Raw genomic sequence first — 18607 nt, 5'->3', positions numbered from 1 at the left:
TAGCCGAGAGCCGAGAAAACATGGAGTACCTCACAACAAGTAGTTATTATATTCGTGTTGAAGATTACCATCTATACTTCTCTTCAAAGAATGAGAAATATTAGAGATATAAATAAAGGTAAAACGAAAGTGAAAGTAAATATATCTTAGTATAACTATGTACAAATAAAACATTTTTTTCAAACTACAGTTGTATAAAAAATTATCACACTATTTCAGACTATCTATATATTAAAACTACCTAAAATTATGACGTAAATGTGTATAAAATAATCTAAACTTCCTATTGTAAAATATTTAAAAATTCACTTTTGATTCAGAAAAATATATATCCTGAGTTACAGTTGATGCTCTCAAATTCGACATTCTACTATTAGTCGCGCGGCTGAGGTCGAAAAAAGTGGCTAGAAAATGATTTTCGTGATACACCTCTTAGATTCCACTTTTTCGATGGAAACTCTCGAATTAGTATATGTAGATTCCAAAATCAAAAAGTTTCCACGATATTATCGTGCAAGTAACGAGTAAATGGCGATTTTTTGCGTTCCCAGGCAAAATTGCAAGGCCTGGAAATTCATGATTTTTGGAGGGTCTTCAAATTAAAAAAAGACCTATATCACATGATAGAGCTCTTCAAACTGAGCAAAAAAGTGTATAAAACCAAAGTCCCAACTTCTCTAGATCAAAAGTTATGGGCCTATTTGTGGTCAAAAAGGTGTTTAATTTTGCATAAATTAATGCAGATTGTGGGGAAATTCCCTGTTTTCCATCAGTTTTTTACCACAAATAGGCCAATAAATTTTGATCTAGAGAAGTTGGGACTTTGGTGTAATACACTTTTTTGCACAGTTTGAAGAGCTCCATCATGTTATATAGGTCTTTTTTTAATTTGAAGACCCCCCAAAAATCATGAATTTCCAGGCCTTGCAATTTTGCCTGGAAACGCAAAAAATCGCCAATTACTCGTTACTTGCACGATAATATCGTGGAAACTTTTTGATTTTGTAATCTACACATACTAATTCGCGAGTTTCCGTTGTTTTTTTTGGAATCTAAAAGATGTATCACGAAATGAAACGGTTTTCGACCTCAGCCGCGCGACTATATTCGATACGCTCCGTTATTCGATAATATTGAAAGTCACCGTCAACAAGAAAACTCTCATAAAAAACGCTCTACCATTCGATACGCTCCCTTATTCAATGAAGATCCAATTCCCCTTGAAAATCGAATTAGAGAGCGTCAACTGTCGTCTTGTAGGCTCATCCCATTTCATGCGAAAGTCGATCCCGAGTCAGGTTGTCGTTTGAACGTTCTGAACTATGAATTTCCTCTCCTTTTCCTTCTCTTAAATCTCTTTATTATCCTATAAACAAAAACACGGTTCTACAAACATATCAGCTCTTCACCGAAAAAGGATACACGTTTTTTTTTTTTTTAAGAAACTAGTTCTACCAAGCAGCCTCAATGTTTCTTAAGAAATCGGCCTTTTGAGTCTTAAATGTTTCTTACATGTTTCTAAACTTTTTGACATAATCAGCCTTATGAAAGGCTGGATTTGAAGGTTCTTAAAAAAACCTAATTAAAAAATGTTATTTTCTCATTCTCAGCCTCAACATGTTTCTTAGATGTTTCTTAGTTTTTAGGCATTCTGAGCCTCATGTTTCTTAAAAAAAAAAAACGTGTATTTGGTTTAAGCTACATTAACCTAGATCTAATACAGAGTGGAAATTTCTTTTACCGTTGTTTTTCCAATTTAATGGGTCCTCCCCTATTAATGCGAAAAATTATTTTGACAATTCATTTTACTACTGCTTTTGCATTTTCCAAGTTATATTAAAAAGTTGTAAACCATTGGGAAGATATTTTCGAGAAGAATAATCAAAGATTTTTAATTAATGATGGGTGCTGAGAAATTGTTTCAAAAGTAAAGTGTCCTAATAAGTGGTAGATAGTGGCATTAGAGTTGTAGATATTTACCAGGAACAGGTTATTTGGTGACGAATGGATAGATGATAGATCTGGAGATTCTTCTAATGTTTTGACCATCTTTCGTGATTCTGTCAACAAATGCTGTAAACGTGCTGTCGGTGACATCTCCTCATCCTATGTAAGAAAGTTATTAAAAAATATTGTTGACGATCATCAAGTGATGAAGGAATTTCTTCTATATATCGTCGTCCACATGACCAAAGGCTCAATCTCTTGGAAAATTAGGAATCCCGCAATTCTGTTCTCCCAATGACCAAAATTTGTTCAATGACCAAAGCTCATTGCTAAGCTAATGATATGCTTTATTTTTCAGCAAATCCAGGTCTTAGTATGTTTATAAACGTTATGCTTATGAAAAGAAAAACATGTAATTATAGCCATTCGCATATCAATGGAGTGTTTTTTAAGACTTTCCTGAAGTTTGCTCAGTGATTGTTTCACAGGTTTTGGCGTTTATATGAACGTTCCTTGCTGGAGCAGGCTCAAACTTAGACAGTAGCGGAGTGGCGGACAAGACAGGCGTAAAAGGAACCGGTGTAAGCAAAGGATCAGTTTAAAAAGCGCCGATTGAGTAGTTCAATTTTAAAACAGAATCAACGTTTTTCAGATAAAAGAATCAACGTTTTTCAGATAAAAGAATCAAAGTTTTTCGTGACTCGAAAATTAATGAAAATTAGCCAAGATTATCCACATTTAACAGGATGTTGAAAAATTTTGAAGAAAAAACTTTGAAACATCCTTTGATTGTCAAAAACAACGAGCACAAGTCTTGAAACATTTATGAACTACAAAATAAAAGTCAAAGCCGTTTGAACTCATAACCTAAAATCTGAGCGTGTGAAAAGCGTCTCATTAGGCTTACCTGCACATTACCACTATCCTTTCGCTCCATGAGGAGAGTGAACGATGACTGGTCTTGCCCTTTCAATTCTGAAGTCGTCATTTCTCCTAAGTCTTCTGTTGTATACGTCGTGAAACTATTGTCTGAAAGTAAGAAACATTGATAATTACACAGGGGTTGTTCTCACTTTAATTCCAACGTTACTAGATCTTTGGGAATGATGGTGTTCCTTTTTGTTCCCTGAAAGTCTCTAAAAAGAGTTAAAAAGCACAAAAGTCGATTTATTCCTTGTAAGAGTTCCTCCGTAAATCAAAAAAATGAGAAATAAAAGGGCACAATGACACAAAATGAACTCGTTTTTGTCATAAATTAAACTATTTGACTAATGAAAAACTGGCAAAAATAATATTACCTGTTTGCTTTGTCGCTTTATTGATGTCCATCTATAAAAAGATCATTTGAGTATCGTTAGCTAGCGTCGTCTAGTTCGACCACCCTTTCGAAAGGGGAGAAATCAGACTCAGACCATATTTTCTTACTTATCGGCTATTTTCAATCAGTGATTCTATCTTTTCTAACTTTTTCTATTTTTCATATCATATAAAGAAGAGTGACGAAATTAAAATAGGTAATATACCAGCTTACAGTAAGTTTTAGGGAACTAATTTTTATCCGATCAGTAAATTAGTTTTTTCAACAAAATATAATTTAGAGCTAAAATCGTAGAACTAGAATTTGAAAAAAAATAACCTTTTGAAAGTGACCTTCAAGGTTCGGTTTCGGCAACACACGATGGCTACCACTTGGCAATACATGGCCAGCATTAGTTGACAGCGTTTCATCGGAATGTTTCAAATCAATCCCGTCATCCACCACTTCGTCTTCAACAGATGATGATCTGTGTATTAATTTGACGGCAGCCGATTCCATCAATTCCATTTTATCAAAGACGTCCATACACTTATCGTCAAGTTCAGAAAAAGTGATCATACTTAGCCTACGGGAAAAAAACGAGAGTGAAATAAAATGGTTGCGAAAAATTGTCTTATCATAACTTTGTTTTAAGATTCATTTTATATTAATGGATTATTAATGAGAAAACTATCTTACTCGTCGTCCTGTTTATACATATTTTGTTTCATGACCACGTGATCCCGTTGCAAACTTTCATATAGCTGAAATGATACAAAAAGGTTTAAAGAGTTCTTAACTCTTCCAGTTCTGATACCATTTCTCCTTATTTATTTCTCACCATTTTTGGTAGAACATTGACTGGTATACAAGTATAAAGTATACAGGTTTGTCAAGATATTGTGAACTTACGTTTACAGATTTTTTGCTGATTCCCGTTTTATTCTGTAGAGGGTATAGCTTAACTTAAAATTTGGTATATAAAACTTTAAAATCGGTTCAGTCAATCAAAAGTTACGTTAAAAATCTAAAAACTTTGGCCTACCTAAAATGACAAAAATCATTAAATACAGTAAGGTATGTCTTCTCTGGTATTTATATTACTCTCGGGTACCTAATAGCCGGGGGGTTTGGAATAAGCAGGGGGGTTGGAAAAAATCTCAAAATTAATAAGCGGGGGGGGGTTTGGAATAAAAATGTCCTGGGTGGAAAATGTTCGAAAAGGAGGCTGATACAGCAGAATTAGGGCAAAAGAGGGAACTTTCAAAAAAAAATTTCCCAAAAATCAATAAGCGGGGGCGTTGGAATAAGAATGTCCTGGGTGGAAAATTTTCCAAAAATTAATTAGCGGGCCCCCCTGGCTATTAGGTACCCGAGAGTAAATAAATTTCAAGGTCAGTACCTTTCGAACTTGTTTTAATTCCATTTCAGTTCTCTCTTGTTTTGAACGCGACAGTTGTAGTAAGCTATCTTTCCGCTTTTCTCGTTCACCTAAAAATCAAGGGAAACTTATTAACTTTCGTAGGAGCTAGTTTTTGTGGGAATGAACTTTTGGGGAAATAATCTTTGCTGCGCAGTGAATGAAATTGGCTATTTCTACAGAGTTTCGCGAAGAGAGCCGATTTTTGCAGATTTGTTATTTCCCAAGGGTTGGTGTAAAGGTATATTATGTCATATATCACAGAAATTTTGATTTATGTACTAAACACTTAAAAACGTAAAACATTACTTTAATGGGATAAACTTTCGCGAGGATTAAATTAAGTCCCAATGGAAATTTGGAAGGGCCTCATCCGCGAAATATTTCTAAACAAACTCAAAATATGTCAAATAAATACTATTTGAATGGTTACTTGCATCAAAGAAGCGCTAATAATGTGTACTTCAGCAACCAACATGCATGATTTGACAGTAAAAGTCACAGAATCGTGAAAATAATGCCACCCAATAGTGCCACCCGCGAAATTTAATCCCCGCGAAAGTTTATCCCATTAAAGTAATCAGCAGAAAAATAGCTACTGCAAAACTTTCCAAACCGTATTTTCCTGAACTTTGTACTTTGTTTATCCTTTGATTATTGGATAAGTGAAGAATATCAAAGTCACCTGCTAAAAGTAATTCTTTTTGTACAACAACCATTTCTTGTTTCATCTGGAAAAAAAATTATAAGAAATAAAAACATTTTATACGAAAAAGGATTTTTAAAACGGTACGTTTTTCAGACTTTCCAAAGTTCACTGTGAGGGTCGAAGGTAATGGAAAGTGCACTGTAGGGTGTAAAAAGTGAGAAAAACGTTTTTCTGGGCAGAATTTTTAAATTTATGCCCTAAAATGGACAAAAAAATCAAGAAAATGGCGCGTAATGGTCGAATTTCCGCCCACATTTACTTAAATTTGATTAAATTTTCTCTACACTACAAGAGTCCAATCGAGATCCCCCTGGGTTCGAGGTATCGTGAATTTTATGGGGCAATACCACAATATTTCGCCTAGGAATTTGCTGTGTTCCTCAATCACTTTCCAGAGATAATATTTACCAAGTAAAAAGAACATAATTACATTATTGAATTCTTCCATAGATTCGTCATTCGTTGAATTTTGTTTGATAACTGCTTCTAAATTTGAACAATAATAGTATAGTCCATTCGCTTTAAGGGTGTGTTTCTTGCCATCTTTTTTCAACTTCTTGAATTATAATAACTTGTATACCGGTATAAACTTTTTACCTCATTTTTCTTGATAGAAATTTACCGATTTTTAAAACATGTAAAATGAGAAACATCGCAAAAGACTAAAAGGTATACATTTCGAATTATTACCTTCTAGTTTCTCAAGTTGTGATTTCAGTGAAGTTTTTTCTTGTGTTAGTTTCTCAATATGGCTTTTTGATTGATTTTCGAATTGTTTTGATTTCTATATAAAAAAATTTATCTAGTATGCAGCGTGTTCGAAAAAAGGAAAAAAATAGAACACAAAAATTCACGTTAAAAATCATTAATTATTCTCAAAACATAAATCAAGACAATATAATCTCTAAATTAAAAACACAGTTGTGTAAGCGACATTTCGACGGTTGTCTTTATCCCTTTATGAATGTAAGCGTAGAAAAATATTTCAATAAAATATGTTACTTTCTAAACAAGAGGAAATTATTTGATTATTACACCCCCTTCTCACAGCCCCATGCGATTTTTTCAGCCATTGGGGATAAAAATAACGGACTGAAACTCGATAGGAATTGATATACCCATATTTTTTATGGCTGGGGGTTTCAATTCTTTTGTTTTAAAGTCAGAAAATTCAGTGGGGATTCGAAAATAGCATAACATTTTGCAGTGGATTGTTGGTTTATTTGATTATTATCAGTGGGGACAAAAATTGGAGGATAATTTTTTTCTTTCTTTATTAAAACATAAACACAAGGTACACTACGAACATATACTACAAAATACTACCAAACATTAATAATAGTCCCTCCCCTCCCTCCGCTAGAAATAAGGATAATTCCCCACCGGGACGATATTTCGAGTGGGAAGGGTTCCCAGTGGGTCTGCGAGAAGGGGGTGTATTATTATATGCAAATTGATTAAGGAAAAATCGTATTTAAATAACTTTATTTCCTTCCAATCTTTGCATGCTTATCAACCGTCAACCGTTGTCAAAATGCGTTTAAAACTTTATTACTTTATGTAACTGCGATAACAGCAATGCGTGTTCTAGGGCATTCTGCATGAGAAAGTTACATTTTCATCATATGAAAAAATGAATACCATGAACAAGGGAATCGACCAGAACTGATTGGATTTTTTCCAAATATTCTTAGACTCTTAATAGGACTGAAATTACAAATATCTCACAATTTCTTTTACTTTTTTTATAGATTTTCTCAAATAAAGGATTCGACGAGATAAATGAAGTTAACCTAACTAGAACCTAAAAGAAATTGGGAGATATTTATAACTTTTTCCAGATATTGTATGCAAATTGATTAAGGAAAAATATATTTAAAAAAAATTCTATTTCCTTAGAATCTTTGCATGCTTATGAACCGTCAACGCGTCTACCGTGTCAAAATACGTTTAAAAGCTTTATTACTTTATGTAACTGCGATAACAGCAATGCTTGTTCTCGAGCATTCTGCATGAGAAAGTTACATTTTTGTCATAGGGAAAAATGAATAGCATGAACAAGGGAATCGACCAGAACTAATTGGATTTTTTCCAAATATTTTTGGACCCTAAATAGGACTGAAATTACAAACATGTCCCAATTTCTTTTACTTATTCTATAGATTTTCACTAAATAATGGATTAGACTAGATGAGTGAAGTTACCCTTAACAGTGGGCACCACTATACCTTTTTTTGCTTAACTATCCCCCTGAAATCAACCGATTACGGTAAGTAATGTCGACATCCCACTTATAATTCCGACATAAGGAATTGATTTAAACTTGTTCCTTTGCTTAGTGGTCAGAGCGGAAAACAACTTTTTCAATCAGTGATTCCCACCTTCCTATTCTATTCCTTACTCTACCTTTAAATCTTTATTAGACGTTTGTAGTTTCTCAGTGAGTTCTCCTATCCTCGAGTTTGCATCTTCAATGTCTTTATCCTAAAACATGAAGAAAAACAAAACTCCTAATTGCGTAATAATAAGTGTGACAACCAAATTAAACAGGATATAAAAAACCCTTGAAATTCAAAATGTGCTGAAGGTAAAGCGATGCTTCAAGAGTGCACTACAAGGTGAAATACAATATGAACGGTGGGTCTTAAATTTCCCGAGAAGTTGGAGAATACGATTTGCTAGAGCAAAAAAAAAGGAACTTTCTTTTGATTTACAGTAACAGCGAATTGAGGATACTCCCAAAAAGGTCCTAATGGGTAAGGGAAAAATGTTTTGGGCACCTGAAAGCATTCTGAAAACATTAAGATTGTCTCAAATTAACCCATGATTCACCAAATTCCTAAAAGTTTGTGAAATTTATCTTGCAAACATAAGATTCAAAACAACCTTAAAACCAATCAAACGAAAATGAGTGATACTATGAAAAAGATGACAAAATCTTACTTTGAGTCTTAATATTGTCGCGATTTCTTGTTGTCTTGATTGCGATTCAGCTAATGACTTTGTCAGTTCAGTAACAGTCTCCTTCAATGTTACGTTAGTGGCCTGGAAAAGGACAAAATAAAACTGAAAATGAACTTATGATGCTCTTTCTATTTAGAAAGGAACTAAATTTGTTGTGTTTGGTGCCATTATGATACAGGAAATAGTCTATAAAACACCCATTATATATTAATTAAAAAGGAACTCGAAAATAAAAACAAAAATGCTCTCAAACATACCCTATATTCCTCCACTTCGATTTCATTATCACTCGCTTTCTGTGACACTTGATGCAAATGTTTCTATGAGTTTAATGAAAGAAATATCATATGACATCTTAAATTTACTTTATAGCGCTCAAGGCTTCAGATATATAGTAAAAGGGAAACTATAGGTAATCGAGATATCAAGATATGATTGTTAATATTGATATTTTCAGAAAAATGGATTTACATTATTCAGGTGCTGGTGAAGAAAATTAAGCTACCAGGAAAGTAGAGTCTGTTGGATTTTGCAAATGTTTGCATTTATAATGAAATCATTTACCTGTGTACTTTCAAGCTCTGTTGTTTTAATTGAATACTGCCCTTCAACTTCTTTTAATCTGAAATGGTGAAATATTGATTACCGTGTTTCAGATATTATGTCAGCACAACTGATTGTAAGTTAATACATAAAGTTAGAAACAAACCCGGTGGTTTGAAACCATTGTTTAATTACTCTCGAGTACCTAATAGCCGGGGGGATAGGAATAAAAATTTCCCAAAAATCAATAAGCGGGGGGGGGGTTGGAATAAGCATGTCCTGGGTGGAAAATTTTCGAAAAATTAATTAGCGGGGGGGGGGGGGCGGCTATTAGGTACGCGAGAGTAAGAGTTCACTGCCTTACTCAAACAATGTAATGTTATAATATGAGGGAAAAGGAAAGTTTTTATAATAGATAATAGCATGATATTAAATAATGACGGGCCTGTTTGTGCAAAAAAAGAGTATTTCTCTCCTTGCCATTAAATTAATAATTAGACTTTTGACATCTAAAATCTTGGTCCTAAGATTGAATTTATATTGTAATATACTGAATAGTTACACAAACCTATCTTTCAATATTTTGCATTGACTGTGTCGTTTCTTTAGTTCAGCTATGAAAAATAAGTAATTTATCGGTAAGCTTCCAATTCCTCAGAATACTATTATCTTTTAAAGTCATAAAAAGTTTTATAATAGTCAAATTTGTTGTCTCTCTATATACTAATCCAACCCAGGTAGAATTGGAACACATTATCATTAAAGCACAATAAAATGTAAGTTTTGACAAGCTTGAGAAGGAAAATAAGAAAGATGGCGCTCTTCAAAAAACAAAATAGAGAAGTTAGAAAATAACATACATTTGAATTTAGACATTTGCTTTTCAACTGTAATCAGCTAAAAAAATGCAAAAATGTTTCTCACAAAAAAGTAAAAATGTGAAGCATCTAACATTCTCAATATTATCCCTCTAAAATACTGGTAAGTGAAAAAAAAGAAAAGTTGGGCTTTTAGTGGCCATAGTGCAATGGAAAGAGAAAACAGCTACAGTGCAAGAATTTGGGTTTCATCCCTTTCCTGGTCAACAAACCAAAGACTGCTGCAGACTTTCTTACTTACTACTAAATTTTTAGAAAGTTTTGTAAAAATCTATCAGTGTGTATTAGTTACCCTTTGTCGATCGAGTTCCCATGCAACTAATTGTTGATGGTGTGAAGATACAAGCTCATTCAGCTCCCTAAAAAATAAAATAGGATTGAGCTACGGAGATCGAATTTCTCGTTTTTTTTAATACAAGTTTTAACTGTCAAATGATCAAATGATCAAAGGCTGGTTGGGGGCTGAAACAGAAAAACCTGAAAAGTTTCAAAATTTCAAACCTGTCCCTGTCTTTCAATTCTGCTATCATTAATTGCAATTCATGTCTTTGGCGTAAAACAGTACTAGAATCAACATCACTGAGCTGAAATTCAAATGAAACTTTGGTCAGCAATCAAAATCATCATCATCATAATACTGATAGAAGTGACTGCTTAAGTAGAAATTTTCGTCATCTTTCGTGACTTCATCAGCATCAGCGAGTAATGTCATCACTTCATCAGCGAGTTAATACTGATAGGATAAAGTACAAAGAAACATTTACCAAATTGAGGCAAGTAAAGTAAAAAACTGAGCTGCAGTGTAAGAATATAAGAAAAACAGTCAACCTTAGTTCCTGGGGATATTGACTTTCTATAAGAATTTGGGGTGCCATTTGAAAAACTTGGACTGAACACTGGAGATTTTCCATTCGAGTTTGAAAGTTTGGTATCCATTCTATTTGCTCCTATCCCGTAAGTTGAATTTGAGCTTTGATACAGACTTCTCGGAGAGATTCCTTTCATACCATAGTCCTAAAAGAAAGGATGATCAAGTTTTATGAATATGAATTATATAAATGGATCATTGTGATCAACAACATGAAAATACAATTGCAGTATGATGATGGATTTATTGTTTAAAAACTTTGCAATACAAAGAATTGTTTATCTTTAAAGAACCATTTTTAATGGAAAATGTATGTAACAAGGCTGTAATACTAAGTAAACGCTATATAAATAAAGCTTTTTGATAATCAAAAGTCTACCTTTTTAACCAATGGTGTACTTTGAAAATTTGGTGAAAGGACTCCCAATTTAGATTCTGAATCTTTTCCTGAAAAAGAAATAAATAGATTCTTTAAACAGTCTAGTCCTTGAGCTTTTGCATTCTCTAATGCAAGAATGATTAAAGGTCGGAGATGAAAACTGCAGCAGTAGGGTTTACCTAAGGTTCAATTTTGAGTAAAAGCTGTTGAAAGTAAATAAAAGTTTTCAAAATATCTTTAAAATGTTAACTCATAGCATAGTCCAAATTATCAACCACATAGTATGCTCTGTTTATGAACTTCTTAAAAGAAGGAAAATAACTAGAGATACAGTCAAGTCTGGCAGAAGTCCAAAGGTAAGGGATTTTTCTTCATTCTTTATAAAACTTACCTTCAATTTGCTCCATTCTTTTATTTGTCTACTAAAAGAAGAAAAACGACTATAGTAAAGGTAAACAAAAAATACTAATTATTCATTGACAGTATTTAAAAATTAGGGAATTACTCTTGATTATGCTGACATGGTTTCCGTATGATAACAAAAAAGAGTGCATACTTAAAGTGAATGGACTTTCATACCATGGCTTTCCTAAAATTGTTTAACAATTGTTACAGTTTTACTATAGCCTTTATCATTTGTTTTGTTATTTGTTTGATTGACAATTTTAAAAGGCAGTCATAATTGATTGGAAATTTTGTCAAACAACACAGCTCAGGCAAAATACTATTGCTGAGAGTCAAGAAATCAGCAGAGATACTGAATAATTACCGTCAACTGCTCTAACTTGGGACTATCTGAACTTACAAAACATGGGACGATAATTTGACCACCATTTCACCGAACCTCCAAAGTCATTTGATTTGAGTCAATGAACAGCGTATTAAAAAATACACGATTTCTCTTTAGCACCCCAAGTAGGCTTTTAAATCAAAATATGAAAGTTGTTCCGTAGTGTCTTGAACAAAGTTAAGAACAAATTAGTGGCAAAACGATGGAGCGTTTGACGTCACTCACGCGGCAAGTTACACACTCGTTATTTGTTAATCCCATCAGACAATAAGCAGGTAGGCGACGGGCGTTCTGTAATTCACCAATCGGCGTCCAGTCATTTTGAATTAAAACAAAAAAGTTAAAAGGGCGCGCTAGCAGTGAAAGTTATCGTGATGTTATGACAGAAAATATGATTGATAAACTTGGTGAAAATATAATAAACAAATTTGTTGTCAAAGAGATTTAACAGTAAGTGAAAATACAGACCAGAATATCAACAGTCCCATGCTTCGACCAATCGTCCCAAGTTAGAGCAGTTGACAGTATACCGTGAGATCGGGTAACTTGCATCAGTGGAGGCAAACATGCATAGCCCTCAAATGAAAGACCTGTCTGGTCATTAAAATACAAAGTTTAAATCAAAACAAAAATGGTAGAGTAGAACTGCGAGAGAAACTGCGTAGTTCCTTTGTTTTGAAATTTTGCTGCTTTGATTGGTCAGTTATTCGATGGCTATGCAAGTTTCCCTCCACTGATGCAAGTTACCCGACTTCACGATACTGTAATAAAACATTAGGAAGTTGAAGTTGACAGCTATGTTTGTAGATGTTTCATTCTTGTCTTGAATAAGGCGACAATAATATATAATATGTGTCCCTGCATGTGATTTGGAGCACATTGAAAATGGGCCGATCCTTAAAAAGCCAAACTTTTGGCCGATATGGACCGGTCTAGACCGTTCCTGGCCGAATAACGAATTTGGCCGATGTTGACCGATCTGGGCCAATCTAGGCCGATCTTAGCTAAGCCATGTTTCTTAATCTTTTCTCTAAACAAAGGCCGATCTAGACCGGTCCAAATCAGCCAAACTTGGCCAAGTCCGGTCTGAAAACAAACAAGCAAATCTTTTTCGTATGACGGTATTTTTTTGTTTACAATTTCGAGTGCCTAAAAACTTTCAAATCTTATTGTTAAGTGTTCGAATGAACTCCAGAGAACGTTCAAATGTTTTGAAAAGTCTCTGACTCTTAAACAAAAGCAAAAGGAAAAGTACCACAACAGAAGCAAGAAGGTGGAAGTATTTTTATTTTTATGTTTTCACCAGAGTGAAAACCGTTACGAGAATAATTTTTCATGAGCTAGAAATTAAGATTATAAATTATCAAGATAACTGTATTATTGGAATATCAGCAAAGGAAAAGGCAACCAATTGTTCCTTTTGGTTTTAGTGTTACTTTACTAGCTGTGTATGAAATACGAAGAAAAATATTGACATGCAAGTTAACAGGGGAGATATATGTAAATGAAACAGGGATGTCTAAATAAACTAATGAAGGGACACAGTGCAATTCTATTCTAAGGAGGATTTCTAATAATCTTTTCTAAATGGATTCATAAGAGCGAGTGAGTCAAGGTTATGAAATACAGGGGAGTATGTCATTTACGACGAAAAAACTGTTTGAAAACAATTTTGCTTATAATCAGTATTTCGGCTTCCGTAAAACGTTCTGGACCGGAGCATATCGGCCTAGACCGGTCTTACATTGGCCAAACATCACTGTTTTTGTTTTCAGGTTTGTAACTTAACAAAACCGGACCTGGCCGTTATTGGCCGATCCAGACCAGACTTGGCCGATCCGAACCGGACCTGGCAGATTTGGGCCGTAGAATTACTTGGCCGATCCTGGCCGATCTTGAATGTACTCTAAATTGCTTGCAGCGACACATATGTTCTCTGGTCGCGTCGCCTGACGACCGACTCACCTTCAAAACATAAATCTCAAGAGTCAGCCCAGTCGCAATAATGTCAGAATATGTTTTATGTTTTGTGATGATGTTTCTCACGATATGACTAACGTCAAATTGACGTAGGGCGTGGGGGTCAGGGGCAGCAATGCTAAAAAACAGTAAAAAACTAAATCATAATAAACGTGTAGTCGTTTAAGAAAACAGCTATTCTTTTTTAGAATCTTCCTTACAATCTAGTTTTTATATTTATAAAAACTAGATTGCTGATGTGTGGAAAGGAATGTCGGCGTGACTGATCCTTTTGTTTCGATAATAAGGCGACCATCGAAAAAATGCTATGTTCGCGTCGCAACGGGTGTTAAAAATGCATGCGGGCGGAAAGGTGGTCGAAAAAATTTCCGTTTTTTTTTTAATCACACCAGTAAATCCGGGGGCGGGTGGTGACGGGGTTGGTGTAATTCAAGATGCACGATCTAACGATTTACGATTCGCGATGTGCGATCCATGCATAAAATATGCTGATTATTCCTAATAATTATCATAAAACTTGAATTATATAACATAATTCTAAAACAATGGCATAATCTTTTATCACTTTTGTTTACCACAGTAAATTTATCCAAAAAGAAATAAGTAAGAGCAATGGAACTACGAATAATTACGACCGTAAAATTATGAAAAAAAATTACATAATCTTACAATAGAAAGAACTTAGTGAAAGTAATAAACAATGCACAAGAAATATTTTTGCTCTCAGTTTTAACAATCATTAATCGAATATATAGGAATTTCTATCTTAAAGTAAATAGAAGAATATATTGTAGAACAATATGTTTTGCGGACCATAATGTACGAAGCAAAAAACGGGTGCTCTATTATGAAAAAGAATTTTCTTCAGGTAAACAATTCCCCTAGATTTATTCAAATTATGAAAAAGAGAGAGAGTACAGAAGGTGAATGCACGTGGCTTTCACTTTCTTTTAATCTATGAAAACGCACTAAAAGCTTTTTTAAATATAATTTGTATAATCTTACATCAATGATGTTTTTAAAAATAATTGAGCTTCAGCGAATGAAAGTTTGTAAAAATGGCCTAAATATTTTATCATGATTAGCATAATTACGCATGAATTAACATATTTTATGCACGGATCGCGAATAGTGCATCGTAAATCGTTAGATCGTGCATCTTGAATTACACCAACCCGTGGTGACGCGAATAGAACAATTTTTCGATGGCCGCCTAACATCAAAGCAGGAACTAATTTTCTTCTCGTTTCTTTCTTTCCTTTTTTATTCTTATAAGTTAACGCTTCCCCTCACACTCTCAAGCGTGGTTAGCTCAGAATTCCAGGCAAACTTAACAAAATCAAGAATTGGAAAATTGGACATCTATTGGGATCGAACTCAGAAACCCATGCTTATGAGACAGACTGAGACAGACGCTCTAACCGCTTGAAGCCATAAGCAAAAAGCTCGTACCCATGTCTATTTTTAGCTGTTAAAGCATAATGATTTGAGTTGAGTTCTTTTTCAGGACATGAAACTTGGATATTCAAAATCTACTCAAAATTCCGCTTCCACTGATATATAACATGATAGGGTTATTTTCAAGTTAATATTCTGTTTTTTTTGGATTTCGGCCTAAAAATGACCCATTTTTGGCCAAAAAAGTGATGAAACGCTAAAAATCATAAATGAGAAATATGTAATTATTTTCCTGAATTTGTAAGAAATATTATAATTTTAATGTAAAGTTGTCAGAAATACATACTAGAATGAGAAAAATAAACTTAGAAAGTTAAAACATGAGCTAAATCCTAAAAAAAACCCGGGTTTTTCCAAAATTAGTCTACGAAACATTTTGATCAAAAATGAGACAATCCACCTTGCAGGACCTCTAGTTCATTGTAATTCTGCATTTTTGACTCTATTTTTTGCATATTCTGATATACTCTACCTATTTGAAGAATTTTCAAGCAAAGAAATCTCAATTCAAGTACAATTGACGAAAAGATAGGGGAATTTTGACATAGGCCCAAATTTTCCGTCACGGCGTGACAAAAACTAAAAAGGGCTACAGAAAATCTTGTGGGTTGATTCTTGAATTTCTATTTTAGGTTTCTGATTAACACTATATGGTTGATGTTTCATGGAGAAAATTAAGGCCTGATTCCACTCTCATAGATTTTTACAGGCTATTGAAAATTTTCCGTCACGGCGTGACAAAAACTCTGACCTAGTACTAGTCAGTGAAAAAATGGATTTGAAAGCCTCAAATCATAGATTAACCAGTCCAAGTCCTATAGAAAGTTGACTCAGCTTGCAAAAGAGGCCTTTTGGTAAGTTTTTTGAATCTATACCTGAAAAAAAAACCCTGTAATAAGGACATCATTCCAAAGCAGTTTTTTCAGTACCGTAGCAGCAGGCTCAGATTTAGCCTATGTTGATTTTTCGGGAACATATGCATGTTATATATCAAATTGTCGGAAATTTTATGTAGATTTCAAAAATGGTTAAAAGTAGGGGTTAAAAATGAAGTCAATGAGAAGAAAATGCAAAACTTGATGATTTTTTCTCCTATTTTGGCCTGCGATTTTACAAAAACCTAAAAAATGCGATAAAAAATTTCTAAAGCGAGCTTAAGCTCTATTTTTTTTTGCTTTTTGCTACAAAATACCATAGATTCCCATAAAAATAGGTTTTAGAGAGATTTGAAGACCTTCATTTTTTGACATTTTTAAAATTTTTGGGTACGAGCTTTTTGCTTATAGCTTTGAGCTAACCACGCTTGGAGAGTGCGAGGGAAAGCGTGAACTTATAAGAAAGAAAAAGGAAAGAAAGAAACGAGAAGAAAATTAGTTCCCGCTTTGTTGTTATTATCGAAACAAAAGGATCAGTCACGCTGACATTCCTTTCCACACGTGTCAGCAATACCAATATCTAGTTTTTATAAATATAAAAACTAGATTGTAAGGAAGATTCTAAAACGTGTGGCCCTCTAAAAGTAATTATCCAACATGTGCACGGAATAATACATTTCCACAGTTTAAGAAATAAGCAAACTGAAGTGAATAAAATTTTAGCTTTCTTACCATACGAAAAAATGAGATGGTCCAAAAAATGAGATTGCTCTTTTTCCTGACTTGTTTACATTTCGAAGGTTACCATCTTGAATTCGCCCGCCGCCGTGTTTTCGGTTTTCAGTTTTTCTGATATTCCGATGGCGGATTGGCGGCCGCCCACGCATGTTGGGTTCAACTACACCCTTGGGGGGTTCGAATAAACGGGGGGGGGGGGGGTTCGAAAATTTTCTAGATTTTAATAAACGGGGGGGGGGGGCTAGTTGCCGGCGGTGTTGGAAATTGTACTTCTGAAACCCAAAAATAAGGTAAAAATAGGCTAAAATCAGGCTATTTAGAGCAAAATAAGGGGCCTTCTCTTTGCCAGCTGAAAATATTCTTCGAGATTATTAATAAACGAGGGGGTCCTAATAAGGTCCGGGGGGGGGGGGGGGTTGGAAAATTTTCGAAAAATTAACAAGCGGGGGGGGGGCCGTTTATTTGGAACCTAAGAGTACCATACAGCATACCTGGAATAATCCGGAATTAACCACCAGGGGCACTGACCTTGACCGACGGTTGACATGACGTTGACGGCCGAGGGGACGTGCTGCTGGAGTTTGAAAAGTGGACCCTCTGTCAGATATGAATGTTTGGTAAATTTGGGACCTCTAACCCTGTTGGAAAGAAAATCGAATAAAATTTTCCATTTTTACCCGCCCTGATAAGTGGCAAAAATGACGAAATGTATGTAGTAGATAAAAAAGTTAAAAACTTTCCTAATTTCAGCCCTGAAAATAGGCCAAAATAACCAAAAGACGACCCTGTCAGGTATCAAGGATAAATGTTGAAAATTAGTAAATTTAGGACCCTACTCTCAAACATATCTTTCAGAGCCTAAAATATGGAACACTGAACAGCGACACGTCTTCATGCCCGGCGGGGGTTAACCCTGAGTTTAATTTAAAGGCCCGAAGGGGCAAGAGACCTTTTCTCAAGCAAGAAAAAGTGAAGCTTTAAGATTTGCGCCGCATTCAAAATGACGAATTGAATCTAGCACTTTCTTTGACTCCGCGCGGCATATTTTTCGAAATCTGGCGATATGTCAACCTCGTTCCCCTGCATATCATCAGCTTTTTGGCGCTTACTGATAGCGCTAGCTGATTTGATTGGTCGTTACTTTTACTAAAGAAAGCGTCATTTTTATTACTTCAAATGTGGTTCTTTAAAAAAAAAGTAACAAATTTAATAATAATAATAATAATAATAATAATGATATATTTCTGGCATTTCCAAAATTTACATTTGGCTCTTCACCTGAAAATTCTGTATATAATATATGTGCAATGTCTAGAAAAAAAATTAAAAATAACCTGGTAGTATACTGAAGAAAAATTGGGGCCGTATGCGGACAAGCAGATAGGGACGAAGCGGTGGGCTAGTATGACGAATAAAATGATTAGGATTAAGTAGTATAAGGGGTAAAATGTGAATAGTGATAGAGCTAGACTAAAACCTAAACAAATCCGAGTATCTGAGTATGCTAGCTGAGGCCATCGCAATGTGTGCTATTATAAAAAATTAACGAATATATTAAAAAAAAATACTAACATAATGTTATAAGCTAGACTAGACTAAGGTTCAAGTACTATTGGTGGCTAGAGGTAAAGTAAGCGACAAAATAGATCTAAGAACTCAGAAGATAGAATCACGACAGAGCGTAAGAATAGAATGAGTAAAACTTGCATAGATTGCAACACCGCTGTGTAAAAGTGTACTGGACCTTGCAAAACACGACTA

General features: G+C 34.4%; 1 protein-coding gene across 1 annotated transcript; it reads right to left on the bottom strand.

Moving 5' to 3' along the window:
• Nucleotides 1-681: 681 nt before the first annotated feature.
• LOC136805287 (coiled-coil domain-containing protein 62-like) lies at nucleotides 682-16927 on the bottom strand. Its single transcript, XM_067061865.1, has 23 exons — nucleotides 16841-16927; nucleotides 13761-13893; nucleotides 11397-11424; nucleotides 11006-11073; nucleotides 10587-10772; nucleotides 10260-10342; nucleotides 10051-10117; nucleotides 9741-9777; nucleotides 9449-9494; nucleotides 8902-8959; nucleotides 8595-8657; nucleotides 8317-8418; nucleotides 7780-7857; nucleotides 6064-6157; nucleotides 5804-5859; nucleotides 5350-5395; nucleotides 4647-4735; nucleotides 3944-4008; nucleotides 3584-3830; nucleotides 3246-3276; nucleotides 2855-2976; nucleotides 1981-2106; nucleotides 682-1366 (listed from the first exon to the last, which is right to left on the bottom strand). Exons 3-23 carry the CDS (start codon nucleotides 11410-11412, stop codon nucleotides 1349-1351), a joined length of 1698 nt encoding a protein of 565 aa, XP_066917966.1. The 5' UTR covers nucleotides 11413-11424; nucleotides 13761-13893; nucleotides 16841-16927; the 3' UTR covers nucleotides 682-1348.
• Between the last annotated feature and the right edge of the window lie 1680 nt (nucleotides 16928-18607).

Source organism: Clytia hemisphaerica, unplaced genomic scaffold (assembly GCF_902728285.1).
Source record: "Clytia hemisphaerica strain Z4C2 unplaced genomic scaffold, Clytia hemisphaerica genome assembly, whole genome shotgun sequence".
NCBI classification, from domain to species: domain Eukaryota; kingdom Metazoa; phylum Cnidaria; class Hydrozoa; order Leptothecata; family Clytiidae; genus Clytia; species Clytia hemisphaerica.
Note: the sequence above shows the minus strand (reverse complement) of the source record. Positions and strands in the feature narration are given on the sequence as shown.